The following is a 14,810-nucleotide window of genomic DNA, read 5'->3' as shown; positions in this document are numbered from 1 at the left end:
CTGAACCTGGGCTGCCTGGTGCTTCTGATCACAGGTTGCTCAACAATCCCAGGCCTGCTGCAGCACACTTGAAAAACATTAAACTTGTTTGTTTTCTCAAGCAAATATTGAGCTGTCACACACACACTCCATGACATGTTTGGGGCTGTTTGCCCTGTATCTGCACACAGTTCCTGCAGCCAGGGCTGCTGCACTTCCCTGGCCATCCCAAATCCAAAGCTCCTGGTCAGCCTAATCCCAGTTATACATCACCAGTGGCAAGAGGGTTTTCCCTGTGCACAGAGGATTTGATTGAGGTTAGATATTGGGGAAAAAAATCCTTCCCTGTGAGGGTAGTAAGGCTCTGACACAGGTTGCCTAGAGAAGCTGTGGCTGCTCCATCCTTGGGAGTGTTCAAGGCCAGGTTGGATGGGGCTTGGAACAACTTGATCTAGTAGAAGGTTTATCTTGTTCCACTGCATGGCAGGGAGTGGAACAAGATGATCTTTAAGGTCCCTTCCAACCCAAACTGTCCTGATTCTATGATGAAACATTTTGCTGTTACTAGTGAGGTGAATCCCTCCCTATCTGACCTAAGCCTCTAAAGGTCAGTGCTTGACTTTTGCAGGGAAGGGTAAATCCAACCCAAACTGCTGAAAATAAGCACAAAGCTAAGTGTTTGGAGTTCATAGCTGACAAGTCCCCAGTCATGCTCCTAAACAGCTTCCTGCAGTGAGAAAAAGAGCTCAGGGCCCTCACACAGCAGCATCCCACTCCCTGAGCTTGGCAAGCAGCAAGGAAAGGGATGATGTGTGTTGTCCCTTGATAAGTATCCTACTAGTTCAGTGGGAAAAATGCTAGAAACCTGGGGAAAACTCTAACAGCAGCAGGGCTGAGGCAAACCGAGGGAATTCCCACTTCAGTTTTAATTAACAAGAGCAAGCTGCAGGACACAGCTCCTGCAGACAACAAAAACACTGCAAGCAACTCGCCAACAGCTCCTCAGAGGAACAGCACCATGAGTGAAACACCAGCATGGTGCAGGGAAAACAGTGGCACAGGGATCAGCTCCCCCTGAGCCTCACACCTGCACCCCAGCACAGCAGTGTCCCCTAGAGCTTGGGGAGATCAAGGGCAAATATCAGCTGTGCCCCATGCAATGGCATGAGCTTTTGTTCCAAAAATGTATTTATCAGCTGATTACTAACAGTGAAGGTCAGTGTTTCTCTTGATTTCTTTGCACTTTGGATTACAAAGTGATTTTCAGATGAACTCCCCGTGAAGTTACAAAGTGCTGTTCCTGCCTTGGCTGCTGGGAAAAGGAGGGGCAGAAAACAGCCTGTTCATCTTTGAACTCTTCAGTCTCTCTCCCACTATACCTCTACCTTCTAGATATTCTAATTATTTATTTCTCCATAACAAGACCAAGCTCCCAGTGTGAAAGGCTCTGCACAAAGAAATCACAAGAAGAAAAGCAGAGAGGGTCACAGCCTGCTGCCCTTTTGCTTCAAAGCTCTGCAGAATGATTTAGCCCAAATATACTCAAGAAGTGCAATTGGTCTGGGAGTCAAAAGAAAGGGGAAGGTGGGAGGAGGGGACTCTGGTTTTATTCCAGCTCTGCCATTCACCAATTTAAGCGTGGAAGTCCAGGGTAGCCTCTTGGTTCTGCTCACTTGTACAAAGTCTCTCGGAGGGAGAAGCTTTAAGAGCATCACATAAAAAAAAAAAAAAGCATCAAAGAAACTCGGAAGGGAAAGCAGGCAGAAGGATGCTCTGTTTTTCCACTAATAAGCCACTGGCTGCAGGATGACTAGCAAAAGCAAACATCACATTAGTCAGCCAAATGTTAGCTCAGAGCTGGGAGGTTGCAGCCTGCTCAGGAAGGTAAGAGCTCCCACCTGGAGGCACAACACTGTTTATTTGAAAGACCTTGTTTTACCCCAGTGTCTCTTCCTCATCCTTTTTTTTTTTCCCCTTTTTTCCACTAATAAGCCACTGGCTGCAGGATGACTAGCAAAAGCAAACATCACATTAGTCAGCCAAATGTTAGCTCAGAGCTGGGAGGTTGCAGCCTGCTCAGGAAGGTAAGAGCTCCCACCTGGAGGCACAACACTGTTTATTTGAAAGACCTTGTTTTACCCCAGTGTCTCTTCCTCATCCTTTTTTTTTTTCCCCTTTTGAGTAGCCTTGTTTTACCCCAGTGTCTCTTCCTCACCCTTTTTTTTTTTTCCCCTCTACTCTGAGTAGCTCAAGGGACTAACTCTTTTTCCTCCCCACTAACAGGGATGTCAGATTGGTATCCTCTCCAAGCAGGGAATGCAAATCACTCTTTAAGTTAGTGGCAATGACCAACTTAACAGGCCCCACTGCTTTTAATGAGTCGATGAGGGGGAGGAAGAGGACAAGGCAAGACAAACAATTACCACCTACAGTCCCTCAGTGCTTTGTGCCTGGCTTCCAGCTTTCGAGGATGCTCAGGCTGGTTGGAGGATGCTCAGGCTGGTTTGCCTAAGGCCTGCAGGCAGGTTTAGGAGATTAAAGCCCAACACACGATAAATAATTTAGCAGCTAACCACAAAAAAATAAAAGAAAACCATCCTCCCGTGCTGTATAAGAGCGAGGCTGTATGATGTGTACATTCATTTTAAATGCACATCACTTTCATCTACATGTATCTATTTGATGCACAGACATGTAACTGAGTGAGGAGGAACAGCCAGGGAAGGTGTTGGGTCCCTGCCTGAGACACAGGGACAAATACTGACAAAGCCTCTTACTAATTATTCCAGCATGCCTGTGCTGCTGCCTGCACTCCCCTGTTTGCATCCAGGTCCAAGGAATCAGAATCTTAAACCCTCACTCAGCCAATTATTCCTCCTCTGCTCCCACCAGACTTCCCAGTTTGGACTGGAAGCAACTGCTCTCAGCTCACTGCTGACAGGGCTGACAGCTTTGGGTCACACTCTGGGCAGTGTCCCCTCTTTTATAGGTTGAATGGTTGGACTCAATCAATGACCTTAGAGGTCTTTTCCAACCTTTATGGTTCTATGGCTGCACAGCATTTGCAGGGACCTGGAGCACAGAGCTGGGAAAAGGCTTATGATTTTATAGGCAGGGAATGATGCATAGGGAAAACTACTTGACAGATGGGAATTGCTGCCACATCTCCTGGTCCCAGCCAGACCATTCTGTGCCCAGAACATCCCTTTCAGTGTCCTTAGGGCTCCCTGAGCCCCAGGTGGGAGACAGCCATGCACAGGGGTGTAAATCACAATGTGCAAATTGGACTTCTAGAGCAGAAAATTGCAAGCTTGAGTACCATATTCCATGGCAGCTCGATAAAACCAGTGGGTAACAGGAGAAGAACAACAGGAGCATCCTCACCCTCACAGCAGCACCACGTTGCTCTCCCTCACCTCTGCATGTGACTCCCTCTGTGCCTGATCAGCATCATCTGAGACTGCTTTGAGACACACCTAATCAATGACCATCATCTTCCAACCTACAGCTAAAGGGGAAAAACCCCACAACTAAAATTAAATGCCTGGAAAGGCACCAGTGTGCACACAGAGGGGGTGGCTGGGAGAGAGCCAGGAGCTGCTACCATTGCTGGGAATAGCAGCAGACACACTCAGACTTAGTGTTTTGCTGTTGGTTTTGTCCAAATCTCAGTCAGGGAAGCTCATGAGCCTTCCACAGACTCCAGGGAATGCCTCTGGGATAAAACTCCCCCAGGTGCTGCACTCCCCAGCCCTGGGAGTTCCTTACAGCAAGGCAGGGGTTTGTCTTCCTCTGTTATTTCCAGGCTGGGCTGCCTGGAGAGAGCTCCTGGAGAGCCTGGGAAGCACAGGCATCTGCCTGCCCAAGCATCTCGACAGGAATGGAAAGAGGGTCATAAAAGGCAGGGGGAGGTGAGGAGCCAATGCATCACAGCAGGCGTAATGGACTCATGCTAATATAGAGACTGGCCACATCCAATCCCTGCCTGCCTGCCACATCCATAAATATCAGGCAGATGCTCCAGTGATGGATTTGCCATGGCAAACAGGCAATATTTTACAGCCCTGCTAACACCATGGCTGCCCTGACCAGCAGCAAAAGGCAACTGGAACAACAATGGGTAGTAAACCTGATTAGAGGATTGAGGAAATATTAAATGCAGCATCACTCACACACTCACAGGGAAAGCCTAACAGTGATCCCTGCCACAAACCACAGCCCTGCTGCTTTTGCATGGCATTTCACTCCCTGATTGTCCCTAAATCCCAACCTTTTTGCAGCAGCAGCAGCTCAGGGGCTGTGCCAGAGTCCAAGACTCTTCCTGCAGATTCCTCCATCTCTCCCAGCACATTTGTGTTTTCCACATTTGTTTTTTCTGCCTCGAGGAGGCATTTATAGAAGCAACATAGCATGGGCTTCTCACAGTATTTCTTGCCACCCAGGGATTTAAGATCTTACAAATGGACCAAAACCTGTGTTATTTTGACCTCTGAGGATTTTAAAAGCCTGCAGGAAAATATGTATGTAGTAAAGAAAGCATGAACTTCTTGACTCTTAAGTAGAAAGGCAGGAGACTAACACTGCCCTACCCCCAAAAACCAACATCAACCAGAACACAGCAACTCCCTCAGAGCTACACTCAGAGGAAATCAGGGAACAGTCAGAAAAACTGATGTGAATTCACAAAACAGTTTGGCGTTTACTGATGTTTTTCACCAACATCACATCATGAAGAAAACCATTATTGAACTAGATGGAAATGTAGCTCTTCTTCTAGCGTGAAACAGAGGAGGAATAACTTCTACCTCACTTCATGCTCACTAAAGAGACAAGGTGTGGGGATTAATTATCTCCTAAATATGAAGATGATAAAAACCCCTTGGCTGGATAGGGCACTGACCAACCTGATCTAGTTGAAGATGTCCCTGCTCAGTGCAGGGGGATGGATTGGATGGACTTCAGAGATCCCTTCCAACCCAACCCATGCCATGCTCCCAAAGGCAGACTGTATTCCATGCATAAGGCTGTCCAGCCACTCACAACCTTCACTAGCTCCACTTCATTTGGAATTGAACAAAATAGAACTGCTGCATGCCAAAATTTCCAGTTATTTTTCAAGGTGCCTGAACCCACGTAAGACCCAGAGTCGTCCCCATCTCATAAGCCAAGAAAGATTAAAGCAGTCTCAGAGCCCACCTGACTCCATTTCACATCCACAGCATTTCCTGCCCCTTTGCTCTCCAGCAGCTATAAATAGGTGCCAGCTCCTTGGGTTTTTCTTATTTGACTTGCTCTGGCAGGCAACAGATAACAGAACTAGTGAAGTGATGTTGGGAGAAGAAGAGGCCAATTTCATGCCATTAAGAGGTGGCAGGGACATTCCTGAATGCTCAAAACCAGAATCTAGAGGGACTTGGCAGCTCTGCCCCTTCTCCAGTCCCAAAACACACCCATCAGTGCTCCCTCCATCACTTTTCATATTCCTCTGCACAAATTCCAGTTAAGAAGACACTAACTTCTGGCTATGAACAATAATAAATGCAAGACACCATCAGGCATTGTGGGGACACATTTCTGAGGTCACAGTTTGACAGCACACAGATGGAAACAAAGGGCAATTCCTGTCTGAGGCTGGAAGATCCTTGTTTAGGGAGAAAAATGAACTCAGCTCTTCTGACCACACCACAGCAACCCCCAGAGGTATAGCACCAAACTAATACCCCCTTATTTCATGTCCTAGGGCAAACAACAGAGACTTGTTACTCAGACCTTTCAATTAAACAACTTTTCCAGCCAAACAAGAGCCATCTGCCATCTCACACCTCTGCTGGGATACAGAGATCTGTGCTCTGAGGGTGATGGATTGATCAAGGAGACAGCAAAGCCCCTGACCTTACCACCCTAAGCTACACCCAGGCTTCCCTCTTTGGGAGGTGCCTGCAAAAAGAGGATTTTCATCAGCTCAATAATAGCCTGATGTCCTCTTGGCTTCTCTACACACTGATGCAACTGTCTTTTTTCCTGAAGTGCTGTGGAATGCGTGTGTGGGCGCGATAACGAAGGATAAATTAACAGGATGAGATAACCATCCATAGAATGAAGTCATCTAAGGACATGTTCGGACATATATATATTTCATTGTGAAAGACTTATTTTATTCCCACTAATGGAACAAATTAATTCAGCCAAGCTGAATAAAACTATCACGTCCCAAGATGGAACAGCACACTTAGAGTTCATCTTTCCCTTCCCTGAGTAATCCAATCAGTTATCAGTGCCCCTTGGAAAAGTGGAGGTTGGGAGCAAGGACAGACATGGCACCACAGTCACAATTTCAACAGGTAAACAGGAGTGGTTTGCAGTCAGGAAAATGAGTTACAGAATTACACATTTCTCTGTAGCCCTTCTTCTCCTGCTGACAGATCCCAAGCAGCACTTCCCAGGTGACCTTGCAAGATGGAATGGATTGGAGCCACGTCCAGTGCTGCTGGAGTTGGGACAGTGTGTTCCAGGCATTCAGAACAACACCTGGTGCCCATTTATCCAGGAAATAACCTGAAATAACCACACCTGAGGTCTTGCCTGTAGTCCTGAAGTTTACCCAGTCAATGCCCCACGTCTCCAGCATGAGCTGGTCTCAATGATCCTCATGGGTCCCTTCCAACTCTGAATATTCCTTGATCTCCAAGCACACAGATCAAACTCTTCACCACTGAGCAACACAGCACTGGGTGAAAACCAGGTACAACATCACCATTACTGCTTTTCCCTCACATATACCACCCAGGAGCATTCCCAGCTGATGTGAAAGTAGATGAGACTGCAAGAACTGCATTATTTCTCCAGCTAGCATAAGCAGCATGATGGCAAAATAATACCTGGATGGTGCACTGACAGACAGAGAAGAGACATTTATTTATTCTTGATCACAAACAATGTCCTCCATTGACAAGCTGAATGAAGGGCACTTCACTGATTTATTAGATCTAATAAGGAACAGACCTCTCGGGATGAAATACAAGATTGATTTTTAGTGGGGAGCCTTGCTGCTATCCCAGCCACTGTGCTCAGCCTGATGAAATGAAACCAGGCAAGCACAGGGACTGAGAGAGTTGAAACAGCATTGGATAGGAGGAAAAAAAAAAAAAAAAAAAGGAAGATTTGCATGAGAAACGGGAGGTGAAATGGATACAAGGCAACAGCAGCTCTTCAACCTGAGCATTACTTCTCCCTCCCTACAATCCTCTCTTCCACTCAGCCTGTGTATCCCAAGAGCAGCAAACTCCTGGGAAGTTTAAGGGCAACTCCAATACAATCCTTGGGAAACCTCCAAGCTGGACCCTTCCCATGCATCTGCCTTTCAGAGAAGCCCCTCCAAATATAGCAAGTATAATTTTCACATCAGTCTCAGCATCTACCAAGCAAACCACATTAACTGAGTTCCGTGGATGCCGTTTGCCATCAGGAAAAAGACAACTAGCACAGCAGTGCTTAGCTTGAGGCCCTATTAATAGCAGTCCTAATTATATGGCTGCAAATTTAATTCATAGCAATGATTAGTGTCAAAATCAAAGGCATCACACATCAATATTGATGGAATTGTATGAAGCCCATAAACAGAACAAGCAAGCTGACACTTCTCCCCCCAGCACTTAGTTGCTGTTAAGCTGTTGCATTAATGTCCCTTCTAATTTTGCTTGATGAAAATGGTTTTATTGGAGAAAAAAACACCATTCTGAACGATTATGTCTCTAACATGATCCCCTTCTGCCTTGCTCCCCTAGCCAAGATGCTTTAGAAGGAGAACTGCAGGGAGATCTGCATCCAATGTACCTGTGCTTTAGTCAAAAAGTCACAGCAGCATCAGCACATTTGCTTTTCACCCATTTGGAGAAAAGTGCTGAGGAGCAGTGCTTGTCAAACCCAGCAGGAGCAGGCAGGGGTGGCATGGGGGTGCAGACATTTCATACAGGACATGCAGCAAGTGCCCCATGAGTCCTCTGCCATGTACAGATGAGTTGCAGTTAGAGACAGCAGAGCCAGAGCTGTGCAAGACAATTCCTCCTCCAGCACTGAGTTTTAATGGAGAAGAGATCCATCCATTCACCCTTCTCCTTTCAATGGTTACCAAGGACAGAGGAAGCAGAAACCAGTACCACTAGCTATGCTGCCAACCAGTCTGGAGCAGCCACAGCAGGTACAAGCACAAATCTCCACCTGCATGCAAACCCTGACCTCAGCAAACACTGTTTCCCTGCAGGAATGATGCTAAGTTCACTGTCAACTGACTTATCTGATATCATTGACTTATTTGTCAGCGGATTTGCCATCAAACCCCCCTCTGTTGTGGAGCAGCTCTGCTGATCCCACACCAGGCTGTGAGGACTCCAAGACTGACCTGCCTGGGCTGTGCCAACATCGACTGGACACTGCAGGGATCCAGAACCAGCAAAGCAAGAGGTGAGCTCAGGCTGGGAAAGCTGCCAGCCTTCTGCACTGCTTCCCAGCAGAGAGAACTTCTTCCTCTACACCTCAGCCAGTGCTGGTTGCTGGCAGGAGCAGAAAGAGACTTCCAAATGTGCCTAGGAAACAGGGAAAGGGTTAGAGCTGGACAGCATGGGGCTGTAGCAGAGTGCACACAGGGATATGTGGGCAGGAAGGAGCTCTCAGCATTCCACTCCTTTGGAGGAGAGAGGCTGAAGCATAGCAGCCTCTCTCCCAGGGAGCATGGCAGGAGCAGTTAGGTGAGTAGCTAATGGAAGGACATCAGTGAGGTAATGCAGCATTTCCAGGCAGGAATTCTCACTGGGGAAGCACAGGTACATTTGTAAGGTTTCAGAGCTGGCTCCCTGACTTTCCTCCAGCTCCACAAAAGTGCCTTCTCTGAAACCCCAGACTGAGCACCAGCTTGTTTCCAAAGGAATCAGCAGCTTTGGGTGAGGGAATAGGTGTGACGTGGCTTGCAGACATTAATTGTGTGGGTAGATAGGCAATGGAGGAGGAGGAGATGAAGATCAGGCAGATAAGGCATCTATCTGGAAAATCTCTGGCGCTTAGGTGCTGTACATTTTTACCATCCTCGTTTCACAGATGGGGAAGAAGAGATATGGAAACAATTCTGAGCATCCTGAGCAATCCCTGACTTGGAGACATGTCTGGTCTTGGAACAGGCATAAGACAACCTGTTAACTTCCCACTGGGTCTGCAATGCTTCCTCTTCGGTGAGAGCCCCAGGAGGGCCACAGTGCACTGCAAAGCTCTTTCCTGCACTTCACCTGGTCTCTTGTAGGCCATGGAAAAGATAATCCCACTATCAAGTGAGGAGTGATTTACTAAAGGTGTGGACAGCAGTGTGAGATAGAGATCAGCAGCATCCTCAGCCCCAGGAAGAGGAGGATGAGGCAGTGATGATAAGGGGGACATGGATCCCATCAGCTGCAGGCAGTTCTGATACAGCTTAAACAAGGGTGCTTGGCAGATGCCATGAAAACATGACTGTAGTGAAATATCTGGAACGAATTTACTCCAGAAATGGATCCATTTTCTTCCAGCAGGTGAAGGATTCCAGGTGAAGGACTCCACAGCCCTCCCTCTGGCCAGTGAAGCTGATGGGCATGAAGAGATTAACTTTGCATCGAAAAGATGTTCAATGCAGGAGGAATTAAAAGCCTTCTGGAGAGACTGCTTCTCCAGTGACCCCACAGAATTCATGGAACAGGACCATAAACACCTCGTTGTGCAGGCACAGGCTGTTTCTTTAACTGCTTCTAAATGAGGCACCTCCCCTAGCCCCCCCTAAACCCTGCAAACAGCTCAAAGCTTGGCATATGCATTTGTGATGTGCTGTGGGCTCCTCTTCCACCCATCTAGCTAAAAAAATCCTGTCTCTCCCCTGTGCCCCAACGGGGGGAGCAGGGAAGTGAAGGGTTCCCCTCTCCCCACATTCAAAATTGCCCCACTGACACTCGAGAGGCACAAGGGAGGCACCTAATTTACTACTACTCAGCACTTGTAAAGTGCTGAATGAATATTAATGAACTGATGTAATTAAAATGATGCAGACATTCAAGTGTAGTATCTGCCTGTCCTTGTATCTTCCTGGATAAGATGAGGAAGAAATTCCCTGCTGCTTAAGGACACACATTCAAAATTGCCCCACTGACACTCGAGAGGCACAAGGGAGGCACCTAATTTACTACTACTCAGCACTTGTAAAGTGCTGAATGAATATTAATGAACTGATGTAATTAAAATGATGCAGACATTCAAGTGTAGTATCTGCCTGTCCTTGTATCTTCCTGGATAAGATGAGGAAGAAATTCCCTGCTGCTTAAGGACACAAAAAAAAATTAAAAGCCTGCTGTTGATTTGTTAACTCTTTTTGTACAAAGAGGCAGGAGCTGCATTTAACAGGTTCACCTAATGTTGTCATTTAGAGCTAAGGTTAATTTGAAGGATTTCAGCTTTCCAGAGCAGCATCCCTGAGGGTGGTTTTGCTGGAGCTGGATCAGACTTCTACACCCACTGATGAGCTGCCTTCCAGCTCTGAAGACCAACAAGGGTCTCACACATCTCTGCTTACAACCCACACTTATTTGATGTACAGAACTCCTGAGACAGGTCCCATCCAGCTCAGAATATTCTAGAATTCCAGAACTCAGAAGCAGGGAAATCCCAGCTGGGCTTCAAAATCCTAAAAGTCATTCAAAGCCAGGTTTGGATAGGGCTTGGAGAAACCTGGTCTAGAAAGTAACAGCCCTGCCCAGTGTTTCCCAACACACACCATCCTATGGCTCTCACCTGAGCCCCCCACCCTGAAATCACATCCCTCTGGGAGAGGGAACCAGCATCTCTTTGCCCTGGGCGAGTAGCACCAGTGTTTGTGATGCAGAGGACAAGGAATGTTATCTTCCAGGACTGATCAATCATTCAGCTGTCAGGGGGAAGATCGGGAGGGAAGAGGCAGAGGGAAGCAGGAGGACTTTGCCCTGAGGCTTGGTTCCAAAAGTAGCCAAGTTAACCCATTCCTATCCTCTCCATGACCAAACATCAGTAATTTTGTCATCACAAAGAACTTTCTAACACAAATCACAGAAAGATTCCTGGGAAACAACTCAAAACCGTTGCAAGTTTTCCATCAGTGTGTCAAACCCGAGGAATAATCAAGACCTTGGATACCTCATGCTGAGGTTCACTGGTACTTGGGAATACCAAGCCAGCTCCTCACTTTTCTCTAATCAGACTGGCCCATCATCACCCTGATCATTTCTGCATCAGTTCCACAAACACAGACCACAGGGCATGATAAACTGCTAAAATCCCAGATGAACAACATGTAACAGGCAGGATGTGTGTGAGGAGTTGGCTGAGGCTGAGCCCCATCACCCTTCTGCTGAGGGAACTCCCAGACTGGAAGCACAGCAAGGTGCCCTCAGCCCATGCAAGAAGATGTTCTGGAGTTGGAATACAACAGAGCAACTGCACACCCTCATTTGGTCCCTTTTCCAGGCCCATCCTGCAGCAGCTTCCACTGCACCTTTCCCAAAGCTTGGCAATTCCAAACAAACCACAACACCACTGCTCTGTGCTGACAGCACTGAGAGATGATCTCTCTGCTTCCCCAATACAAGGCTCTCTGTGACCCAGACCATGTGATTCCTACTCCTGACTGGCTCCCAGTTTCACACTGGGAAACAGCTGGAAGACACAGCAGCAACAGCACGTCAGAGGATCCTGAGAGAGATGAAAAACAGCTCCTGGCTCTCCAGAGCCATGGACATGAGCTTACCTTCTTCAGCTTGCCTGTCTTAGTCCCCACGAACACCACACTGTAGCCGTTGTAGACGTAGGAGGCCACGGAAGTCATCCGGTCACGGCTGGAGGTGAAGAGTGTCACCCCATCCACAGGCACTGAGCCCCCCAGGGGCTGGTTGATGTCGAGCCCACAGAAATTGTCATCGATGGGGACTGGCTGGAAAGACAAGGTTTGGGGCAGTTGTGAGTGACACACAGAGCACAGGGCAGTCCCACACACTTGGGGTCACAAGGAGAGGAGCCGGTGGTGCTGGCAGCAGGTTGAGGGTCACCAAGATGCCACCCCCTGCATAGGGACCCTGCCAGCTTTAGCCACCTTCCCCATGGCTTGTTGCCTTGACTACCTGAGGCCAAGACATCCTATAGCTGCTCCTAAATGTGTTTGTGTTAGGGAAGAACCCTAAGTCCAATAGACATTTCCACTCATTTTCTACATCTACCAAGTTTCTCATGGGTTTCTCCCCAGTGCTTGGCCATGCAGGGACTCTCTGCCCCACTGATTTTACCTCCTCTCCACCCCATTTCTAGATAAGTACAGAGGTGCCCAGCATGCCCACATCAGGAAGGGCTTCCCTCAAGAACCATGCCAGCCCTGCTGCTGGCATCTCACAGTGGTGCAAAGCTGTGGTGTGGGACAGGCTGGGGTTGGTAACCAGCCAGAGGAGAAGCTGGACATGGCTGATCCCACACCCTGGAAAGGTGAGTGAACACACAGGACATAGATTCTGCCCCACAAACCACCCAGGTGCTAAATGTGGAGATGAACTTTTGCTCCTTCCATCACCCACCTGTGCACTCTCCTACAAACAAACAACCTCTCTGTGCCTCAGTTTCCCTTCTACGACACAGGGAATATGGACACCAGCGCTTCCCCAGAGCACCACTTGCCATAAAAGCAAGAGAAAAATCCTTGTGCTGACAGTTAAGTGTTATTAAGCCACATCAGCTGAGGTTGCTCCAGTGAGTTCCTACGCGGCGGCGGGTGGTGACATGGGTGGCCGCTTGCCATCACACCGACTGCCATCCACTTATTTTCCACAAGGGACATTAACTACCCAATGCTCAGGCACATTGAGTTGTAACTGCACTGGGATGACTCTCTGCAAGCCACTGCTCAAGCTTCTCTCTGCCTTCCTTCTTTCATTTCATTTAACCCATCTTTATCTCTTCCCAGCAGCCAAACGGAATATTCCAGGCAAAAAGAAACCCTCAGGGATTCTCAAGTCAGCCCAGGAACGATCTGCATGTGAGTCGAGATTAAAGAAATCAGTTGAACAAAAATACAAAAGAGACAATATGTCGTTTGTATTTATTTTGTTAGTTTGTTGATATCACCCTCCTTCTTGGGAAGGGCAAGAAACTCCCTCCAGCTTCCACAGCCCCAGGCTAGGAAAGACTTCCAGTAAGATGCACACCCTTATTCATCTGCCTTAATGCCATCCCTACCTTCCATGGCCATCACTAACTGCCTGGTAAGAACGTGGGTTAAAAGGGAAGAGGACTGTGATGTCTGTTCTGTGTTCAGGGAAACTGAGGCACAGGAAGATCCATCCTATTGTGCAAACTCACGTTCCGGTGGACCAGGTGTTGATCCTGGTCCTCCAGGGCTACCACAACCAACATCCAGAGCATCCTTACCGCTTTAGTGCACTGGACATCCTTCCCCAGCAGCCAGTTGAGCTCCAAGTTGCCTTCCCCCTGGTAGCAGGACTGCAGACGGTCCTTGATCTGAGCGTTGATGGTGCGGATGGGGAAGACACAGAGCGCAGAGTCGTCGGGTGGCTGATGGTACTGCTTCTGGCCCTTGGAGAAGATGGCAAAGAGGACATCCTCCTGGGCTGTGATGTTGAGAGACTTGGCCAGCACGTCTCCTGGCTTGGAGAGGTATGCTGCTTGCAGGAGGCGATACTCTGTGTCCCCCTTGACGCAGCCAAAGGGCAGAGAGACGTAGGAGTGGAACTTGGGGTCGTCTTTGCAGAGACGGACGATGCGAGACGTGTAAAAGAGGTCACTGGCTGAGTTGATGGAGACACCCTCGGGGGTCTCTGGCTGCACAGTCAAAAAATACACAAAGTTGCCGCTGGCAAAGCCGTAGATGTAGAAGATGTCGAAGTGCGAAACGAGGGCCAAAGTATCTGAGGGGATTTTGATGAGGGAGGAGACAAAGTCACTGTGGAGCTCATAATCCAACATCGCTGACGACTCTGGGTCCCGGGGGAGTTTGCGGCTGGAGAGGGTGGGGAAATAATCCTGTTTCCCATCCACTGCTGTGCCAATGAAGAGCTTCCCATCTTCTCCTTCCGAGCGCACGATCACCCCGTACATGGTGCCCGTCTTGTTGACGCTGGAGAGGTAGTGCTCCTTTTTGTGAGATGGCTCTACCAGGATGAAGAGGTCATCCAGGCGCAGCAGCTTGCAGAGCCTGCCACAGGCCAGCAGCCTGTTCTCAGAGTAGTCAATGATGAGCAGCTTGTTGACGTTGTTGGTGAGGGTGAGGATCTCGCTGCATGGCTGGACGATGAGGGGTGGGTAGCAGGATTTATTGTCCTCCTCAGGACCAGTTTTATGAGCCACCAGAATAGTCAGGTTACCCGAAAGCTTGTAAACCCTGTTGATAGCCCCAACGTAGACTGCTCCGGTGCCTTGGTGGACAGTCAGGTGGTTGAACGTCCAGTCCCTGTTCTCAGAGTGGAAAGTGCTGAACAAGGCATTGCTGGACACGTTTCGGGAGAGCAATGCCAGGAAGAGACAGAGCAAAGCCACCGACCAGCCATCAGAGTCCGGTACCCGAGGCCAGTTCTTCCTCTGATCCATCCTGGGAAAGGCAAACTTCGTGTTCCCTGTGCGTGTCCTGAGCCCCAGCAATGTCCCTCACATGGTTCTGTGCAAAGAAAAGAAACACCCAGAGCAAAGGATTAGATCCAGTGTGCCCTGCAGATAAAATTCAAAGGAGGCTTTCTAATTACACAGTCCTTGAGATAAAGTGAGGATGTCTCTAAGCGTAACAAGAATTAAGC

The 14,810-nt window shown here is 48.3% G+C and overlaps 1 protein-coding gene across 1 annotated transcript in view; it reads right to left on the bottom strand.

The window, feature by feature from the left end:
• LOC103801704 (plexin-A2-like) overlaps positions 1–14,607 on the bottom strand; it is a 110,663-nt gene extending 96,056 nt beyond the window's left edge. The window contains exons 1-2 of the mRNA XM_009074128.1: positions 13,432–14,607; positions 11,768–11,950 (exon numbers count right to left, since the gene is read on the bottom strand). Of these exons, the coding sequence (XP_009072376.1) occupies positions 11,768–11,950; positions 13,432–14,607 (1,359 nt within the window). The remainder of the gene's footprint in view (positions 1–11,767; positions 11,951–13,431) is intronic.
• Between the last annotated feature and the right edge of the window lie 203 nt (positions 14,608–14,810).

The sequence above is a fragment of the Acanthisitta chloris genome, unplaced genomic scaffold (genome assembly GCF_000695815.1).
Source record: "Acanthisitta chloris isolate BGI_N310 unplaced genomic scaffold, ASM69581v1 scaffold19234, whole genome shotgun sequence".
Classification (NCBI taxonomy): domain Eukaryota; kingdom Metazoa; phylum Chordata; class Aves; order Passeriformes; family Acanthisittidae; genus Acanthisitta; species Acanthisitta chloris.
Note: the sequence above shows the minus strand (reverse complement) of the source record. Positions and strands in the feature narration are given on the sequence as shown.